Source organism: Coptis chinensis, chromosome 3, assembly GCF_015680905.1.
Source record: "Coptis chinensis isolate HL-2020 chromosome 3, ASM1568090v1, whole genome shotgun sequence".
Classification (NCBI taxonomy): Eukaryota; Viridiplantae; Streptophyta; class Magnoliopsida; order Ranunculales; family Ranunculaceae; genus Coptis; species Coptis chinensis.
Genome location: NC_141458.1, coordinates 96,930,572 through 96,949,827, shown reverse-complemented (window position 1 = coordinate 96,949,827; position 19,256 = coordinate 96,930,572). Strand labels below are relative to the sequence as shown.

General features: G+C 42.1%; 1 protein-coding gene and 1 long non-coding RNA gene across 2 annotated transcripts; one reads left to right on the top strand and one right to left on the bottom strand.

The window, feature by feature from the left end:
• Window positions 1–12,511: 12,511 nt before the first annotated feature.
• Window positions 12,512–13,444, bottom strand: LOC147511918 (uncharacterized). Its single transcript, XM_086598603.1, has one exon. The coding sequence runs from the start codon at window positions 13,442–13,444 to the stop codon at window positions 12,512–12,514; it is 933 nt and encodes a 310-aa protein (XP_086454729.1).
• Window positions 13,445–17,225: 3,781 nt separating this feature from the next.
• On the top strand, window positions 17,226–18,044 carry LOC147511917 (uncharacterized). The gene is made up of 3 exons (XR_015217101.1): window positions 17,226–17,583; window positions 17,694–17,785; window positions 17,898–18,044. It is a non-coding gene; the product is annotated as an uncharacterized LOC147511917 (long non-coding RNA).
• The last annotated feature ends 1,212 nt before the right edge of the window (window positions 18,045–19,256 follow it).

Here is a 19,256-nt window from a genome sequence, read left to right as displayed (position 1 = left end):
CTAATTCGAGCTCCAAGCAAGATATGCGGGATTCAATCGAATTTGGAAAAGATATTGTTTCTGTGCGAAATACATAGGAAGGGAGGGCGCCCTCGAAAATAAGCATAATAGAGGGTGAGCGCCCTCTAACTTTGACTGCAAAACTCTGAACTTTAACAGTAGCTTTAGGATGTCCTCTGCATGCTATTTTCATACTTGTATCGAGTACATTCTCTGCAACCAAGTCATGATCATTTTGAAATCCTTTTAAAAGCTCAGGTCTCAGCCCGTTTCGTTGCATTCATGTTGATTTCTGTAACACTAATGAAACAAACTAATCAAAGCAAAATATACTAACTAATTAGACAACTAAATATAAATGTGGGCATAATTGTTGATAAGTACATAAATGCTACACAATTATGCCCACATAAATGCTAATTAGTTGTCCAATTAGTTAATATATTTTGTTTTGATTAGTTTGTTTCATTAGTTTTACATAAATCAATACAAATGCAACGAAATAGGCTGAAACCTGAACTTTTAAAAGGATTTCAAAATGATCATGGCTTGGTTATAGAGAGTGTACTCGATACAAGATTGAAAATGACATGTAGAAGAAATTCTGAAGTTATTGTGAAAATTTGGAGTTTTGCAATCAAAGTTAGTGGGCGTCCGCCCTCTATTCTGCATTTATGCCTAGTTAGTTTGAAGGGTGCGCCCCTTCTCTTCTCTTTATTACTTTAACTACATGCTATGGTTTAGATGAAGCCCTAGACTTGTGCGTAGGATGTGCATCTCATTACTCTTTATTACACAAACAATAAAAAAAATTTGCGATCAGAATCACTCGGTTTAGACTCCCCACCACGTACACATGACTTTCCAAAATCGATTCCAACACTGAAGAAACCTAATGAGAAGGGTATATAAGCTAGAGAAGACTAAAAAGAAAAGAGATCCTGGGAGCTTGAGTTAGATCTGTTGGAGACCGTAGCTTTGGACATCCTTGGAGCTGTTGGAACAGGCGAGTTGGAGAAGAAGATACCACTGCAGGATTTCAGTTTTGTTAATGGCTTCTTTCTCTTTGATTTCTATTATTTCAAGTATCATGTCTAGCTAAACTACAAGTTAGGGCTTAGATGAAGCCCTAGACTTGCGTAAGTTGTGCATGCTTAGTTAGTTTAATGTTCTCTTACTTGAGTTTAATTAATAGAAAAACTTGTTTGAATTCACTGATTTTAGTAGAACCACTTTCATTGATTATATCTTGCGTATTCAAATTCATGGCTTGACTACTCAATTGTTAGATTGGGGTTTTGCTAACATCAAAGCACCGTTTTTATTGTTTAATTGAATATGTGAGAAGTTGTACTTTAAACAAACAACTTTTGCTAGGGATTTATATGTTACTGTGTTGAAATTCAATCAAAACTATTTGTTAGAATAATTAGGAAATTCACGTTCACATCACTGAGTAAGCAAGGGTTACATTTTCCTCATGCTACTCGTATTAAAAAGATAACATTAAATTAATTAAACCAAAATAATCTACAACGGTCTAAGGTGGATTCGAATGCCTTAGTATTTTCTCCGTTAATAATATAAATCTAAGTTTTATTGCTTTTGTAATTAAATTAAATAGCTTTAGTTATAGTTAATTCAAATTTCCTACGACATATTATTCGGATTAGGTTAGGTAATAGTTTAAAACTCAATTGTCCCCAATTGCATTCTCTGTAGATCGACCTCGCTCTTGCTTGTCTAAAAGTGACTAACTAAAAGGCGAATAGTGACTGGAATAATTTGCGAGGAGATGTGAGATTTACCACATAGTTGCTATCCCAACTCAATTCTTTTACACATCTATATTTTAAGCTTCCTTGGCTCGTCCAGATTATTGCACTCCAACACTGACATGATTCAAGTTGTTTTGCTCTCAAAATGCCATACCAACCTTAAGGCTGAAAAGGCTCTGACCTACTGTTAGAAACCCATGTCCGCCCCAGAATCAGACACACTCACACACCCTGTAAAAAGAAAGCTCAGTTCAAAATGAAATTCATATTTCAAATCCTAATGGTATGCCTTGAAGAATGAAAGACAGAACAAATATTCCTGACGAAGTTAGGTAGAGCATTGGAAAAAAAATTATTTAAGGCGGTGAGCAAATACGAGTGATTACTTGAGGCTATCAAGTAGGCATATCAGTTGAGATGCACTGACATCAGTTTAGATGCTCGGCCCTTGATGAGCCTTAAGTTGCCTTTGGAATGTTTGGCAAGTATAAGTGTATAACACAATTGGCCTCTGTTATATCTTTCTTTTTTTTTTTGACAAATAACCAACTTTCAATAGATCATCAATTGAATCGTATGGAGGAGCAGAGAAAAATATACAATAGGAAAAGACACTGTAAGGAGAAAAAACGAAAAACCCGCATATATCCGCCAAATCAGAGCCTTTTCACACACAGTGCTTACTTCTCATATCAAGTTTGTTAGGAGAGTAAGGTCTTAACCATGGAAAGCAGCTACATCCATAAGTTTTGAGAAAGGAATAATTTGGAACTTGTTTGAACATCTTTTCCCAGGGACAATCATGTTGAAGTGAAGGAGAAGGAAGTTTATTGATGAGGAATGCAGCAGTTTGAACAATTTCAACTTAAAATGTGTTGGAACTTGGAAGACAAGTCAAGTTCTACTCCATGCTCCACTTCAATCAAACTAGATCCTTCTAGTAGTGAACTTCTCACTGATCCCTCAGAGTATAGGTCTATTGTTGGTGCCCTACAATATTTAACATGGACTAGACCTGATATCTCTTATTCAGTCAATCAAGTATGTCAATTTATGAGTGCACCCACTTCAAATCATATGGTGGCTGTCAAAAGAATTCTTAGATACCTTAAAGGAACTATCACCAAGGGATTATTCTTCACCAAAGGGTCTACATTGATCACTGCCTTCTCAGATGCAGATTGGGCTGGATGTCCTACAGACAGAAGGTCCACTACAGGCTTCTGCATTTGCTTTGGCTCTAACGAAATTTCCTGGTGTGCTAAGAAGCAAACTACTGTTGCTAGATCAAGTACTGATCAGTCAGAGTATAGAAGTCTTGCCTACACTGCTGCTGAACTTTATTGGCTCTGTATATTACTTGCTGATTTGCATATTCCTTTACTGAATCCTCCTCTCCCCAGTGTGACAATGTAAATGCAATTTCATTGTCTAATAATCCTATTTTCCATGCAAGAACCAAGCATCTAGAGGTGGACTCTCACTATGTCAGGGAGCTGGTCACAAGTAAACTTCTTGATATCAAATATGTTTGCACTGCAGATCAAGTAGCCGATGTGTTCACCAAGGGCTTATCTACTATCAGATTCCAGTTCCTGATTTCCAAACTTTCAGTTCAAGACTCTCCCTTCAGCTTGAGGGAGGGTAATGAAGGCTTACTAGCTAAAGGCCGGCAGACAACCAGCTCAGCACACAACATCTGGTCAAGTCAAATCAGGACAGCTTAATTAGTTAGAGTATCTTAGTTTGTTTACTTTTGTAACTAATCAATCCTTGTCAGCAAGATTAGTTACACCAACTCTATGTAGTATAAATTAAATAGAAGTCTTGTAACAGAGATTCATTAAGTCATTTCATTTCGTTTTCATTTTGAGTCTTTATCTTCTTTTCATTCAGAAAATCTTTTGTAATGCCGCCGATCTTGGTTCACAAAGTTTCCAAGAAGCTCTTGAAATTCGAAGCCACCATTTCGACACAGGGAAACTACACAAATTGAATCATATATTTCTTCAAAATGGATCACAAGAAACTAGGTACAAAGAAGTATGAAGGGAAACCCCGCATATAGAAATGTAGATTCTCAAAAATGCGTCAGTTTGAGAATTCCCAGATACTTGAATAAGCATACGACTGTACACAGAGATATTGCAAGATTACGAAGCCTTTCACGTTTCAGCATAGTAGGAGGGTTTATTGTTTGTTCAACAAGACAAAATAACGTTGTGCTTGTATGTTGTAGCTGCTACTGCTGGTTAGTTCTTCCTAAGCTTCTTATAGCACGTTATCTGCCTCTTGAAGCATGTGAAACCTATAGGGAGAGACCTGAGATTCCGGCACAATATTGCTAAGGCCAGTTAAACGGATGAGAGTGCTATTCTTAACAACAGATTTTAGACTGCCAATCTCACCAACATGATAGTTATTAGCTAGAAGTATGTTTTGCAGCTTAAACATTCAAAAGGTTGTTAATTATGAATTTCACTAAGCACTATAAGAGGACTTGGAACAGATTGCTGAACCATTCCCTCTCGTGAACCATATATTAGTGTCACCCACCGGTATTTGCTCGAGTGTCCTCCAGCAACGGCTACAATAAACTGCCCATAGTGAAGTCATTTGCGGCAATAGGTTTCTGTGTTAACAAATTTTCTGGTCTTCTCTAATTCAATGGCTTCCTTCTAATATAATGTGTTCACTCCTCTCCAATCTGTCTTTTCTCCTCTCTTCTCTTTTCCTTCTTCCTCTTTTTATACTTCACTCCCCCCTTCTCTCAACTGCCTCCTGTCCGTCGTTCATCTCTCCTCTCTGGCGTCCTCGGTCCCTCCACCTGTCAAGGCAGTTCCGAGCAGTTGGAATCCTGTATCTTCTCACCTGCCTCTTCTCCTTCGTTGATCACTCCTTGATCCTATGTCCTCTGTCCACCCAACTGTCGCGGTAGTTTCTAGCAGTTCCCAGCGGTTGGCATTCCGCGGACATGATCACCAGCATCACGTCTCCTCCACCTTAACTTACTTACGGCCCACTTATCACCTATAGCCTTCTATGTCAAGAATATGGCCTCTACAGATGCCCCTCTCGGTTCCTTTGCCGTCGTGTGAACCCTGTAGTGATCAGCGGACAGCCAATGGGACCGAGAACCTCTCCTCATTCCTCTCTTCACTTCGCGGTATGTTGCCTTGTGTTGGTTCAATTACCTTCTCCTTCCTCATTGGCCCAGGGTTCATCATGGCATCCAGCTGTCCCACGTGCACGCGCATTTGCTCTGACCTTTACCATTTCGAGGCCCCACGTGTCTTCCTTTCTATGGTCCCTTGTGCTGAATTTACCTCTTTACCCCCACCGCTTAGACTCCCGCTTAAACCCCTCTCTCTTCTCCAAATCTATCACTTCAACCTTTCATTTTCTTCTCCAGCCTCTCCAACTTCTACTCGTTTTTTATTTTCACCTTCGTGAGATCTTCAAGCTCCGATCGGGTTTCTTTAGAGCTGCTCCGTTGGTTGTGCTACCTTGCATTCAGGTTTGTCTCCTCTTTTTCCATTCCCTTCTCTTGTTATTTTGCTGCATTCACTTGCTTCACTGTTTCACTCTACCTTTTATCACTCGTTCCCCCATTGTTGCTTCCACTTCATTCTTTATTTTAGTCCGACATGTAGCCGTATCCGAATCGGCCGGATACCTCGGCCACTCAATCCGACGGTTCAGATTCCAGATCTAGCAGACATACTGCGAATCCATCTAAATCCTCGAACCCTGATTCTTCTAATTCTGCCACGGAACCCTCTACCTCAGGCAGGAAGACTACTCTTCCACCCCCACCGTCATACCACTGTAGACCTAACCTCGATGCCATCAAGGCCTTTATGGCATTCCGGGTGACTTGGTCCTAGAGCATGTGCCCGGCGTCACCCATTTTCCACATCTGGTAAAACCTCGGCCTGGTTGTCTCATCGCTACTGTAGGTCAGATAGCGGCAGGCTTGCGCTTTCCTTTAACCCTTCTAGATGTCGAGGTGTGTAACCACTTCAATATTCCGCCCTGCCAAGGCATAGGCAATTTTTGGCGTGTCATGTATGCCGCGAATCATTATAATGAAACTCAATCCCCTAAAATCCAACTCCGCGATATAATTACTCATTTTTATATCAAGAAGAGCACCAAGTTTGGTAGTGTAGGGTATCAGTCCTTCTGTACTCGTTCGCAGAAGAAGTCCTTTATTCTCCACCTGACCACCTCTGACAAAGTATGGCATTACTATCCACTATATGTGTCTGGGAATTTTCTCTCTGCGGATCTCCCCTCCGACATTTCTCTAAGGCACCTCGGTTTTCTTTCAAATTAGTGCGTCACGCCTTTTACTTCGCTGTGCTCCTTTCTAACTATATTTTTAACTTGTCTTTACTTGGTGATCCAGGTTGGAGACCCGATTCGCGATCTCGAATCTACACCGGCCTTTCCTCCGAAATTTTTCAACACCTCTGCGATTTGGGCAATTAACAATGTGCCGCTTCGGTATTGACCCAGAAAAAGGTAACCCTCTTTTACTTGATCCATCCTTGAAAAACATCGGTGACTACCAAGGTCCCCTCTATCGTTTGCCGCCTCCCAAAGAAAGAAAACCCAAATCCTCTCTTGTCCCTAAAAGAAAACCCCACAGATCCTTCAAATACACTACCAAGATCTACCACTCCCAAGCTGTTGCCCAAAGGGCTGCCGCTAAGCCCCACTCCCCTACTCCCCTACCCCCCTCTTCAGATATTCTCGTTAGCGGTGGGAAAACGACATTAATCCTCATCCTACCACTACTTCAGCCGGCCGATATGGCGCCCGACAAACTCAAACTTTGGGATAGCGACTCCGATGGTGATGACTCCGGTGGAAGTCGTTCCTAGAAGTCCCCCTCAAGAAAGCCAAGTCCGCATCATCCTTCGTCTCTCATGTTACCAAACCCACGCCCCTAGCTCCAGGGTCGGCATGGGAAGAAAACCACAGCGTCGGTTCGTTCCTTGCCTCTGGACTGTTGAAGTCCGGCGACCTCGATTCAAGGTAAAGGACCGCGATGTCAATACCGAGATTCAACAACCCAACCTGTTGCAGCCCTCTCTCTTTCTTCGGGTTCCCATCTTCCGAAGGATCAAGCCCTCTGGCGATCTTTGGTTCTCTAGCTTCCCACAAAACGTCTATCTATCTTGGTTTGGAAAGGGTAAGTTCTCTTCTTGTATACCCATAGCGATTTCTGGATCGCGCTCTTTACTAAGAGTCTTTTTAGCTAAGCTGGATATTGGACATGTGGTCCAGCGGCTTGACTAGCACTTTGGACTCCTTGGAGATTATGAAGCGGGAGATTAACGGTCCGGATGGGCTGGAAAGTGAAGTATGCCGCAATTTGGAAAGGGACCGGGATGATCTGCGCATCGTGGCAATGAAATCGCATAAAGCACTTCAGCAAGCCAAAGATCAACATAAAGATTACGTAGCTGGGGTCGCTTCGAAACTGGAAAGCCAACGGGAGGCGGACAAACTGGCTACTCAAGCTGCTGTGGACAAAGCGCTGCAGGAAGCCGCTGATCGCTTTCGAGGCCTAGCCGAGAAGAAGATAAATCGTGCACTAAAGCATCAACTTAATGAGCTCACTGCTGCTGGCCGCCTTCTGCCTCTTTCTCCTCCGACTATTTCGTCTCCAATCATTGATATTCCTCCGATGGTGCCCTCTGAGGCTGATATGCCTGCGCGACCCCTTTCTACCCACAGCGCGGTCACTTCCCCAATGGCCGAGGATGATGATCCTATACTTGTCGGGGAGGCGCCTGAAGTTTCCTCTCAGAAGGATGGGGTTGACAGCCAACCTAGAAGTGAAAACCCGCCAATGGGCGAATATGCCTCTGAAGACATGAACATCGTTTGACCATCATCTGCATTATATGATTTTGTTCTTTATCCTTGACACAATTTAGATTTTTTCTTTTGACGTCGTGTATGTGAATGTAACCTGGTTTCTGGGTGAGCCCAGCAGGTTTTTCTTTTAAGCTCTTTTATATGGGGGCCATTACTCTGTTCTTCTTAAGTGTTTGATATGCAGGCATAAGTCCATTAAAAATGTACCTTGTCTAATCTCCTTGCTTTCTTTCATATGTCGTTGTGTGGCTGTGAAGCCTTGTGGGGCAACTCAGTTTGCCCCAGTTTGATTTGGACTATTGTCCGCGAAGGGCTCTTCCCCGGCTGCCTTTGGAGGCTGTGAATCCTTGTGGGGGCAGCTCAGTTTGCCCCCAGTTTGATTTGGACTATTGTCCACGAAGGCTTCCCTGTCTTTGGCGGTACGTGAAATTTGTGGGGGCAGCTCAGTTTGCCCCCAGTTTGATTTGGTCTATCGTCCGCGAAGGGCTCTTCCCCCCCGCTGTCTTTGGCGGCTATGAAGCCTTGTTGGGGCAGCTCAGTTTGCCCCTAGTTTGATTTGGACTATTGTCCGCGAAGGGCTCTTCCCCCCCGCTGTCTTTGGCGGCTGTGAAGCTTTGTGGGGGCAGCTCAGTTTGCCCCCAGTTTGATTTGGACTATCGTCCGCGAAGGGCTCTTCCCCCCCGCTGTCTTTTACGGCTGTGAAGCCTTTTGGGGCAGCTCAGTTTGCCTTCCGTTTGATTTGGACAAGCGTCCGCTGAGACTCTTCCCCACTTGTCTTTTCGCGGCTGGCGGAAGAAGCCTGGGGCTGAGCTTGTCCCCCCTCTGCTATGCGTCGTCGATATGCCTATTGAGGCCGCTTCATTCTTTTATTCTCATTCATAAGACATATAGACAAAGTACGCACTTTAATATATGACAAGTAACAAAATATTGACAATCTTCGATTCATACATGGAATTTCTTTAACATTCTAATGTTCCACGGTTTCTCAACCTTTTCCCCTGCTAAAGTTTGCAATCGATAAGTTCGAGATGTACCCTTTTCTCTCTCACAACATAGGGTCCTTCCCGGTTGGGCCCTAGTTTTCCTTCATTTTCCTTTTCGGCGTGGCTGGTGTAACGCCGCCCATGAGAATAAATCCCCACCTCGAATGTCCAGCGGCCTCACTTTTTGGCATCTTTGCGGCTGTAACCTCCAATGATATTCTTCCAATCGTATGCGTGCAATTTCTCTTTTTTCTTCTATCAGACTTAAATCACTGGCTAATATTCTTTCATTCCTTCCTGTTTCTACTGCATTGGTTCTGGTGGTGGAGACTATCATCTCCACTGGTATGACTGCCTCTACTCCGTAAGTCATTGCGAATGGTGACTCCATAGTCGATGTTAAGCGGTGTTATGCAGATGCGCCAGTACATGGTTCGGTTCATCGGCCCATGCCCCTTTCCTTGCCTCCAGTTTCCTCTTTATATTATCCATTATGATTTTGTTTGAAGACTCTGCTTGCCCATTTCCTTCTGGATTATATGGTGCTGAGAACCCCTGTTTCACCTTAAATGCTGCATGCCTGAAGGAACTCTCGACCTTTTTTCCCCGTAAAACTGTGTTCCATTATCCGCGATGATGGTATGTGGTAAACCCGAACCTGCATATGATGTTCTCCCATATAAACTTCTTCACATTGTCTTCTTTCACTTCTTTCACTTGCTGCTGCCGCCCTCCTTCTACCCATTTGGTAAAATAATCGCTAGCTGCCAACATAAATCGTCTTTTGCGGCTTGCCGTGGGCAGCGCCCAACAATAATGTCCAACCCCATGGCGAATGGCCACGGCTGAATCGTTATGTAGCGGCTCCCCCGGAGCATGTATGAGTGGCGAAATCTCGACACTTCTCACATTTCTTGGCATCATTGGTGGCGTCTCTCTTCATATGTGGCCAAAAGTATCCTGCGATATCAATCGTGGGTTGGTTGTCGCCATGCCGGTGGTACCCGCCGCATCTCCTTCGTGTATCTCAGCCAGAATTTCTTGTATCTGCTGCGGTCCTACGCATTTCAGCATCGGTCCGTTGAAATTTCTTTTATACAAATCTCCTTCGAGCAACGTGTATCTTCGACTAGTTTGTTCCATCTTTCGTCTTTCTTGTTTGTCTTCTATTTCCTCACCCATCAGGAAGGTTTTAATGGGCAACATCCAACCCTGTTCCTGTTCACTTGTAAGCCAAACGCTTTTCTCTTCTGATGTGCTGGGTCTGCTTAGAACTCTCACCTCAATTGTCCGTCCCTCTGTCCCCGGCAGCACTGCCACCATATAGGCCAAAGCGTCGGCGTGTCTATTTTCACCCCGGCCTAGATGTGCAAAGCTAATTTTCTCGAACTTGCTTGCTCTCTGTTGCAGGACCTCTAAGTACCTCGCCATCCTTGGGCAACGGGCCATAAATCCTCCATTCATCTGACAAATTACTAAGTTTGAATCAGAGAAAACAGATAATTCTCTCACCCCCAAATCCTTTGCAAGATCCAAACCTGCTATTACCGCCTCATATTCAGACTCATTGTTTGAAGCCGCCGAATCCAGTTTCATCGACTCCGACCCTATTGTTCTCCGGCGTTACGGGGCGACTCAATTCCATTCCAGTAATGCGTCGGCGGATCCGTCTGTGAATACTCTCCACCCATTCCACGGATCCCAAGGATCCAATGGATCTTGACTTCGATTCCCCTTCCGGTTCCATGACCATTTCTTCTCCCCATGTTGGGTCCTCGGCCGGAAATTCGGCCAGGAAGTCGGCCATGGCTTGCGCCTTTTCGCCGATGTTCGAATCGATCTTCGATCTCATAACAACTAGCATCATCGCCCCCCGGCGATTCGATTTATGCGCCTTCAACGCTTGCTTTAATGGCAAATTAGTTATTACCACCACTGAATGTGACTCGAAGTAAGGCTTCACCCCGTGTTGAAAATATTAATGTCAAAGCGTGCTTTTCAATTACAACGTATCGGGTTTCAGCGTCCGGCGATGGTCTTACTTTGGAAGTAAAAGGCGGCTTTTCTACTCTTTCCACCACCCAAACTAGAACTGAGCTCCGCGGCGATTCGACACTCCAAGATACAAGTCACGCTTTTTTTCCGCCCGTTTCGGCCCACGATAACAGGGTGCTTTCCCCAAGTAACTCTTTAATTCTTGAAAGGCCCCTTCACATTCCTCTGTCCATTGGAAATCCGGCGTTTTTCTCAACAAATGATATAGCGGTCGGCATTTATCCGAAGATTTTGAAATAAATCTGTTCAATGCCGCAACTCTTCCAGCCAACCTTTGTACTTCTTTTACATTTTGAGGGGATGGCATCTCTATCAGTGACCTTATCTGTTCGGGGTTAGCTTCTATTCCGCGATGGGTTACTATGTATCCTAAGAATTTGCCCGAAGTTACCCCGAAGGTGCATTTCTCAGGGTTGAGCTTCAGTTTGTACTTCCGCAGTATGAGGAAAGTCTCTTGCAGACCCTCTAAGTGTTCTCGCTCTGACATGCTCTTTTCCACCATGTCGTCAATATATATTTCCATCCCTTTCCGAATCTTGCCCTCAAACATTTTTTCTCCTAACCTCTGAAACGTGGCCCCAGCATTCTTTAATCCAAATGGCATTCTCGTGTAACAATAAGTTCCACCTTCCACCACGAAGGTTGTCTTTTCCTGATCTGGTCCGTACATCGCGACCTGATTATATCCCATGGAAGCGTCCATAAAAGAAAATAATTTGAACCCCGCCGTTCGGTCCACCAGTTCATCCACCCGTGGCATTGGATAACAATCTTTAGGACATTCTTTGTTTACGTCTGTAAAATCCACGCACATCCTAACCTTGCCATTCTTCTTTGGCACCGCGACTACATTTGATAACCATTCCGTGAATTCAATCTCCCTTATCCGTCCCACCCGCCCGGTCACGGTCACCTCTTCGCGTATACCCTCCGCATACTTCGGCCTCACGCTTCTCATCTTTTGTCTTACTGGCTTCGCATTTTCATTCATGTGCAAGCGATGACATGCAAACTCAGGATCTAACCCCGTAATATCTTCTATTGCCCAAGCAAATATATCTTCGTTCTCTGCCAAAAACTGTATTAACTTACTCTTCCATTCATCTGGCAATTCCGAACCCACCGAAGTAAATTTCTCCTCGTCTCCTGCCCCCAGATTCACTATCTCAATTTCATCCAAAGTTTTCGGTCCAAGTGGTGGCTCGTATATTACTGTCGAAGCCGCCTCCTGTAATTGCTATGCCGCCCCCGGCTCCTGCTCTACAATCTCTCCTTTAATGCCGCGGACCATATTTCTCACTGTCACCTGCTGAATATTCTGCACGGCTACTTGATCTCCTTTTATTTCATACGTACCTCCATTTGTGGGGAAACGGATTACCTGATAATAGGTTGATGGAATTGCCCTCATCTCATGAATCCACCGTCTCCTTAGGGTTGCATTGTACTAGGAGTTAGTGTCCACCACCATGAACCTTGTGAATACGGTCGTCGGACCAGCGGTTACTGGTAATACTAGTTCGCCCACGGGTTCGGTCATACTGCCGTTGAATCCAAACAAATTGGTTCGCGGTGCTTTCATCTGGTCTCTATCGATATTCATTTCTTCCATGGCTCCTTTAAACAGCAGATCTACAGAACTTCCGCAGTCTATCAAAACCCTCTTTACCAAATAATTCCCCATTGCAATAGTGATTACCAAGGCATCCTCATGTGGTGAAATTACTGACTCCAGGTCCTTTGGAGTGAACGTTATGGTTTCCTCTCCCTTCGCGGTTCCACTAACTAACCGCGGAATGCTCACCACTTCGTTGACACATGCATGCGAAACTTGTTTGTCTTTACGATCTTATCGCGGTGTACATTTCTCCCAAGTGTTTCCCCGCTAAAAATAATGTTGATAGTTCCTAAGATTCTAGCTGGTGCCGGCAATCTTTCAGCTTGGCGCCCCTTAGTGATAAATTCTCTAAGCATTCCCTTTTCAATCATCCTCTCCACCAACCATTTCAAGGCATAACATTCATTGGTCGCATGGTTCTGGATCTGATGATAGGCGCAGAATGGCTTTCCCTCTATTTCTCCTGGTGTATTTCGCGGACCTTCATAGTACTGAAGACCCTTAATCAGTGGCAAGATCTCCTCCAATGGTCTGTTAAGGGGAGTTTGCTCTATTCCACGGTACGACTTCCTTTCCCGAACGTCTCTCCTACCACGATCCCCAGTCCTCTCTGGTCCGCGATTTTGCCCACTGTATGATATCTTATCCCTTTCTTCTCTACTGCTCTTACCCCTCTGGTCATCTTTATCCACTGCCTGTATCGCTTTCCCTGATCTCCTCTGTTCCTTTGCGTTCCTCTGCATTATGTCCTCATATCGTATGTACTTCTCCACCTTCGATCTGGCGTGTAACGTGGTGATTTCAATCTTGGATACCGACTCGTGGACTCTAGTTCCCTGTCTCAAACCATGCTGGAATGCTATTACTGCTGTATGTTCTTCCAAATTTTCTACCCTCAGCGTCTCTTCCTTGAACCTACACAAAAACTCCCTTAACGATTCCGCTGACCTTTGCTTGACATTGAATAGGGCCGCGATATCTACCACTCTCCGCTTCTGATGTATGAAATGATCGACAAAAGCGCGCTCTAATTCTTCAAACTTGTTGATGCTCCTCGACGCTAATCTATAATACCAGTCTGATGCTCCCCCTTTAAGGCTAGCCGGGAACATCATGCAACGGAGTCCATCATACTTGCTTTCCTGCCATAACGGCATCTGTTGCCGGAAGTGATGTAGATGATCTGTCGGATCACCTTTCCCATCATATCTTTCAAACCTGGGTTGGCTGAACCTCTTTGGCACTTCAGAATTCCATACCATATCTGCCAGTGGGTTCTTATTGAGACTCGCCACCTCTTTTTCTGGCTTTTTGCTCGGTTCACTTTCTCCACCCCTTTGTTCGCTTCCCTATCTTTCTCAATCATCGCCTGCACCACCTCCATCGTGATGCCCGCTATTTGTTCCTCCCCTATGGACGGAAATTCTTCGTTCTCTCCCTCCATTCCACCATCTTGTAGATCCCTCCGCTCTGTTTCCACTTGGGTGGCCTCCTTTTCTTTTCTCAGACCGTCATTCTCATTGCGTAACCTGACTATCTCCTCTTGCAATAGTCTGGTGGTATCCGCCGCTACCTCAGATGTCTCTTCTTCCCCCACTCCTTCTATCTTTGCGCTCACTTCTTCTTCTTCTGGCTCTCGAACTGCTTCTTTTCTAGGTCTCCCTACCGCTCTTTTCGCTATGGTGGCCATTTTCTCTCGGTCCCCACAGACGGCGCCAAATGTGTTAACAAATTTTCTGGTCTTCTCTAATTCAATGGCTTCCTTCTAATATAATGTGTTCACTCCTCTCCATTCTGTCTTTTCTCCTCTCTTCTCTTTTCCTTCTTCCTCTTTTTATACTTCACTCCCCCCTTCTCTCAACTGCCTCTCCTCCGTCTGTTCATCTCTCTCTCCTCAAGGCGTCCTCGGTCCCTCCACCTGTCAAGGCAGTTCCGAGCAGTTGGAATCCTGTATCTTCTCACCTGCCTCTTCTCCTTCGTTGATCACTCCTTGATCCTATGTCCTCTGTCCACCCAACTCTCGCGGTAGTTTCTAGCAGTTCCCAGCGGTTGGCATTCCGCGGACATGATCACCAGCATCACGTCTCCTCCACCTTAACTTACTTACGGCCCACTTATCACCTATAACCTTCTATGTCAAGAATATGGCCTCTACAGTTTCCTTGTAGCCCACTCCTTCGCCTATCTCTGTTCCTCTTCTTCTTCAAACCTTCTTCAGTTCCCTACTCCTCCCTTTCTTCTCTTCCATCCTAATTGGCTTCTTCAGTGCCTTGCATTATGAACAGAATGACCCATATGAGCAGTATTTGGGAGATCTAAAAATCTCCACTTCCTGCATGAACGATCTTCCATCCTGGCAGTATGAATAGCAGAAAATATGATTAATCGAGACAATTGCTATAACGGTAATTTGGACCTCATAAAGCCTGGTGAAGACCTTTTTAAATTTGCCAGTACTACATACAGGAGCGGCGTGTCCGTACAATCCTGTTGGTAATGGAGCTCACCTCATAGTTGCTACATGACACGCCTGTATTGGAGGTGCCTAACGAGGAGGTTAACCCCGGTCCCTCTTAGTCTCTTAGACATGCATATCTATATACAATGCCCAACAGGTTTATCAACTATCTTGAATCCTTGGTTTCCACTTCCCAGTAGGAAATAGCAATGCCCAATAGGTATATTTTACATTTTTCTTTTTTCTTTTTTTTTGTCAAATTATTTGTTATTCTTTTGTAATACAAAAGCTATATGTTATTAAGAACTAAAAGTGAATAGGCATCTGGAGAATTCAAAACATTCAGGTCGAGATCAGCGTCAGATATGATCAACATTTTTGTTCTAGTACATGAGAGATAATGGATTTGACACCAACTCCACCCAAAACTTATCCCCAAACTTATATATATATCTTAATACTAGTATACTGCGTGGCAGTGGGGAGCGGAGCTGCAACGGAGAGAGAGAGAGTTGGGTGATGCGGGGAGAGATGGGTGAAGGAGAAAGGTATTTGGGCGAAAAAAAAATAAGAGAGAAGAAGAGGACAGACAGACAGAAACCAACCGGGTTGGTTTTTGTCTTGCATAGCCCCCCTTCTCCCAAAATCGTTCGCTCCGCTCACTCGATTAAAGCTCCCACATGGGATATTTTTCGAACTCTATTAAAATTCCACATCATCATCTCCTATTAAAACGGAAATTCCTCTCCTATTGATTTTTTTTTTAGGCACTTCTAATTAAAATAGGAATCATTCTCATATTAAAACGGAAATTCTTCATCTATTAGAAAAAAGAAATTGTAGCACTTCTGATTAAAACATGAATCATTCTCTTATTAAAACGGTATCTCTCCCCAAGTTAAAAAATGGGTTTTTAAAACTTAATTAAAATAATTTGTTGAGAATCACGATTTGTTAGAAACCATATATATATATATATATATATATATATATATATATATATATATATATATATATATATACACACACACACACACACACACACGCGATTGTTGAGCAAGTTTTTAAAAGAGAAAAGAGTAGTGTGCATGCATAGGTCTACGTTCTAGTATATACTAGCTTTCGAACTCGTCCTACGAATAGGTGTCGTTATATTAAATTATTGTAAAAAAAAATTAGCAACTATGCATACCTATGAGATATGAAAATTATATTAATCAGTCATTCAAATTTCTTGCACCACTCTCTATAAAAAGAAAGCATCAAACCTTGATAAAACTCATTGACTTCTTTTTGTTGTTAGGTTTAATAATAGAAGTTTGATTGAAGTTTTGTGAGAATGTCCAATGTGACGAAGATAATATTGAAGCTACTTGAATAGCATGGCATTCTTAATCATAATAAAAAAATTATGATAAACAGTACTTAAAATACAAGACTATATTTGTCGAGACATTTATTCCCCCTATATATAATACAAACATGTTTTAGGGTTATTAGTTCAATGCATTTGCATCAAGTTTCTGATTTTCTATTAATTATTCTTTGAGGTTAGTTCAATGTAGTACATTGCATTCAGTTTTCAATTTCTCATTAATTATTCTTTGAGGTTAGTTCAATGTAGTTGCATCAAGTTTCTGATTTTCCGTTAATTATTATTTGAGGTTAGTTCAGTGCAATTGCATTCACTTTATAATTTCCCGTTAGTTATTCATTAAGGTTAATTGATGCTGATTGCATCCAGTTTTTAGATGTTTCGTTAATTAGTCTTTGAGATTAGTTCAATGCATTTGCATCCAGGTTCCAATCTCCCGTTAATTACTCTTTGAGATTAGTTCAATACATCTGCATCCAGTTTCTGATTTTCCGTTATTTATATTTTAAAATTAGTTGAATGCAGTTGCATCCAATTTCCGATTCCCATTATTTATTTTTTGAGGTTAGTTCAATGCAATTGCATCCAGTTTCCGATTTCTCATTAATTATTATTTGTGGTTAGTTCAATACATTTGCATCCAATTTTCAATTTTATGTTAATTGTTTTTGAGGTCAGTTCAATGCATTTGCATCCAGTTTTTTTATTTCCGGTTAATTATTCTGTGAGATTAATTTAATGCATTTGCATCTAGTTTCCGATTTCTCGTTTATTATTTGATAAGATTGCATTTGCATCTAGTTCCCGATTTCCAATTAATTATTGTTTGAGGTTAGTTCAATGAATTTGCATCCAGTTTCCGATTTCCCGTTAGCTATTTCTTGGGATTAGTTCAATGCATTTGTATCCAATTTATTATTTATGCTTTGAGGTTAGTTCGATGCAATTACATCCGGTTTCTGATTTCCCGTTGACTATTCTTTGAGATTATTTCAATGCATATTTCACTACACCATAACAGGATATTTGTAACACACACCTATTTTGCTTTGCAACAGTTTTTTAACGTTGGTAAGTCGCCTACGCTTTGTAAGCATTGGGAATATTGTTAAGTGTTGCTTAAATTCACATGAATTTCAAGAATTAATTTCTAACACTTAAAAACCGTGTGATAAGTGTTAGAAATCCAAAAAACCAAAACAACTTCGAAATTTCGGAAAGAGGGAAACAAAAAAGAAATCGTGCTCATATCTCGAAATAGAAAACCACACTTTCTCTCTCACAGCCGCTACTACTCTCTTCCCAATCTTAGGGTTTTGTTATCGCTACTCGATTTTCAAATTTTAACTACCAAATTTTGAAACTTTAAGCGACCAACGTTCTTAATTTGGTTTTACTTTAAGATGGCTTCATCGGTTGAGGTATGTATATCGCCTTTCTCTCAATTTCTAACCATCTTACTGTTTTGCATTCTTTTGATGTTCAAGGAAGTGGCGGTATCAATGTTAATTATGCAGTATTTCACATCTAGGAAAAACCAGATGGTAGCTTCCATGCCTATGTCCACCGGATCGATCATCACCCCCTCCGAGATGTCCTTCATATGAACGACTGCTTTACCTTGTAAGTACCTTTGAAACCATCCCCTTCCCTTTCAGTGGAGCACTTAGTTCCTATTTTCTACAATTGTGAACGACTGCTTTACCTTGCCTCTGTTTTTTTACGCCCTCTACAGGAAAAGGTTTCAACGGTACTCTCCAGCTTCTCCTGACCCTGTTCTTCAAAGTTTGTGCTCTACTACTCCATTTTTAACAAATTTTTTACTCGATAACTGGGATAAACATTTTCAGATCTTGTTGCTTTTCCCCTATTAGATACTATTGTTGTTTTCTTGCAAAACGGTCTCTTACTTGTTAACATAACTTGAGAGTCTTGTTGTCTATTGTTGTTTATAGGTATTATTATGGGTCTTTCAGACTGATTACTTATTTCTGCTAGATTTTCTTTCATTCTTCCTCTTAGTTAGATCTGCAATTTAAATTTTCTGAATTCACCTTATAACATTCAAATTAATCAATTACGACATAACATATGTTGAATATGAAATTCTTGAATTGTCCCAAGGGATCCCCTGTCCAAATATCGAATGAGGAATCCCCTTCTTAAAAGAATACCTTGTTTTGAGCATAGTGAAGCTCGGCTCGATAAGCTTGAATTCTGCCTTGGATTCCATGGTCCCTTGTTCTTTGATTCCACACTCCTAATCCAGTATAACTGTCCATAACCTACTAATTTGAATGATACTTGTAAAATATATTATTTTTTTGTAAAAGTTTATGTTCTCTTTTTCATATATACAATCGTAAGTCCCACGCAAACACGTGTGCAATGCTAGTGATGTTTAATGAAAAAGTGTTCTAACTGTTGTTGTCCATTTGTGTTGTTTCTTGCTACAGTTGAACAGGCAATGTCAAGGATTCATGTGACACCACAGGTGCTTATGCTCATAAAGATTTGGTTTTCTTGTTATACACTGTTGAAGTTTTTATTGATGGTGTCATTGTTAATGTGAATTTAGGGCTTTTGCATTGGTGCCGATGCAAATCATGTCAGAAGTCTTAACTGTGTATTTGTTTCCATCTTTTCTCTGTAGGCCTCTAGACATGCACGTTGAATATATGTTGGTGGCCTTCGTTCAGGGACAAGCAAAGAGGTGTTGTTATGTTATTTATTTAACTTACTGTAGTCAAACCTGTTCTTTCCTCATAGGAAGAGAATATCCATTCACAAAATAAAATGTACCGGTTTTAATTAAAAGCGAGAGATGTCGATCACAAGTAGGGATGCTTGAAGTTCTTAAAATCTTAGAGTACAAAATAGTTCTTCAAAAGCTATTTATCTTAAACCGGCGAGTCATTATTTCTCGAGATGCATATAAAGCAATACAAAAAATCGGCCGTAGAAGACCTCTGTCAATGCGTAGTTTATTTTAGGGGTGCATCCATGCCGACTCACCTATGCTTCTAGTCCTTTGTTAGGTTGACACCAACTGAGTGATGAAAGAACAGCAAAGACAAGCACACTGCACAAACTC

Bases quoted from the DNA above. Each gene is read 5' to 3' on its own strand.
- LOC147511918 (XM_086598603.1), bottom strand. From the start codon at position 13,444: ATGATGTTCCCGGCTAGCCTTAAAGGGGGAGCATCAGACTGGTATTAT.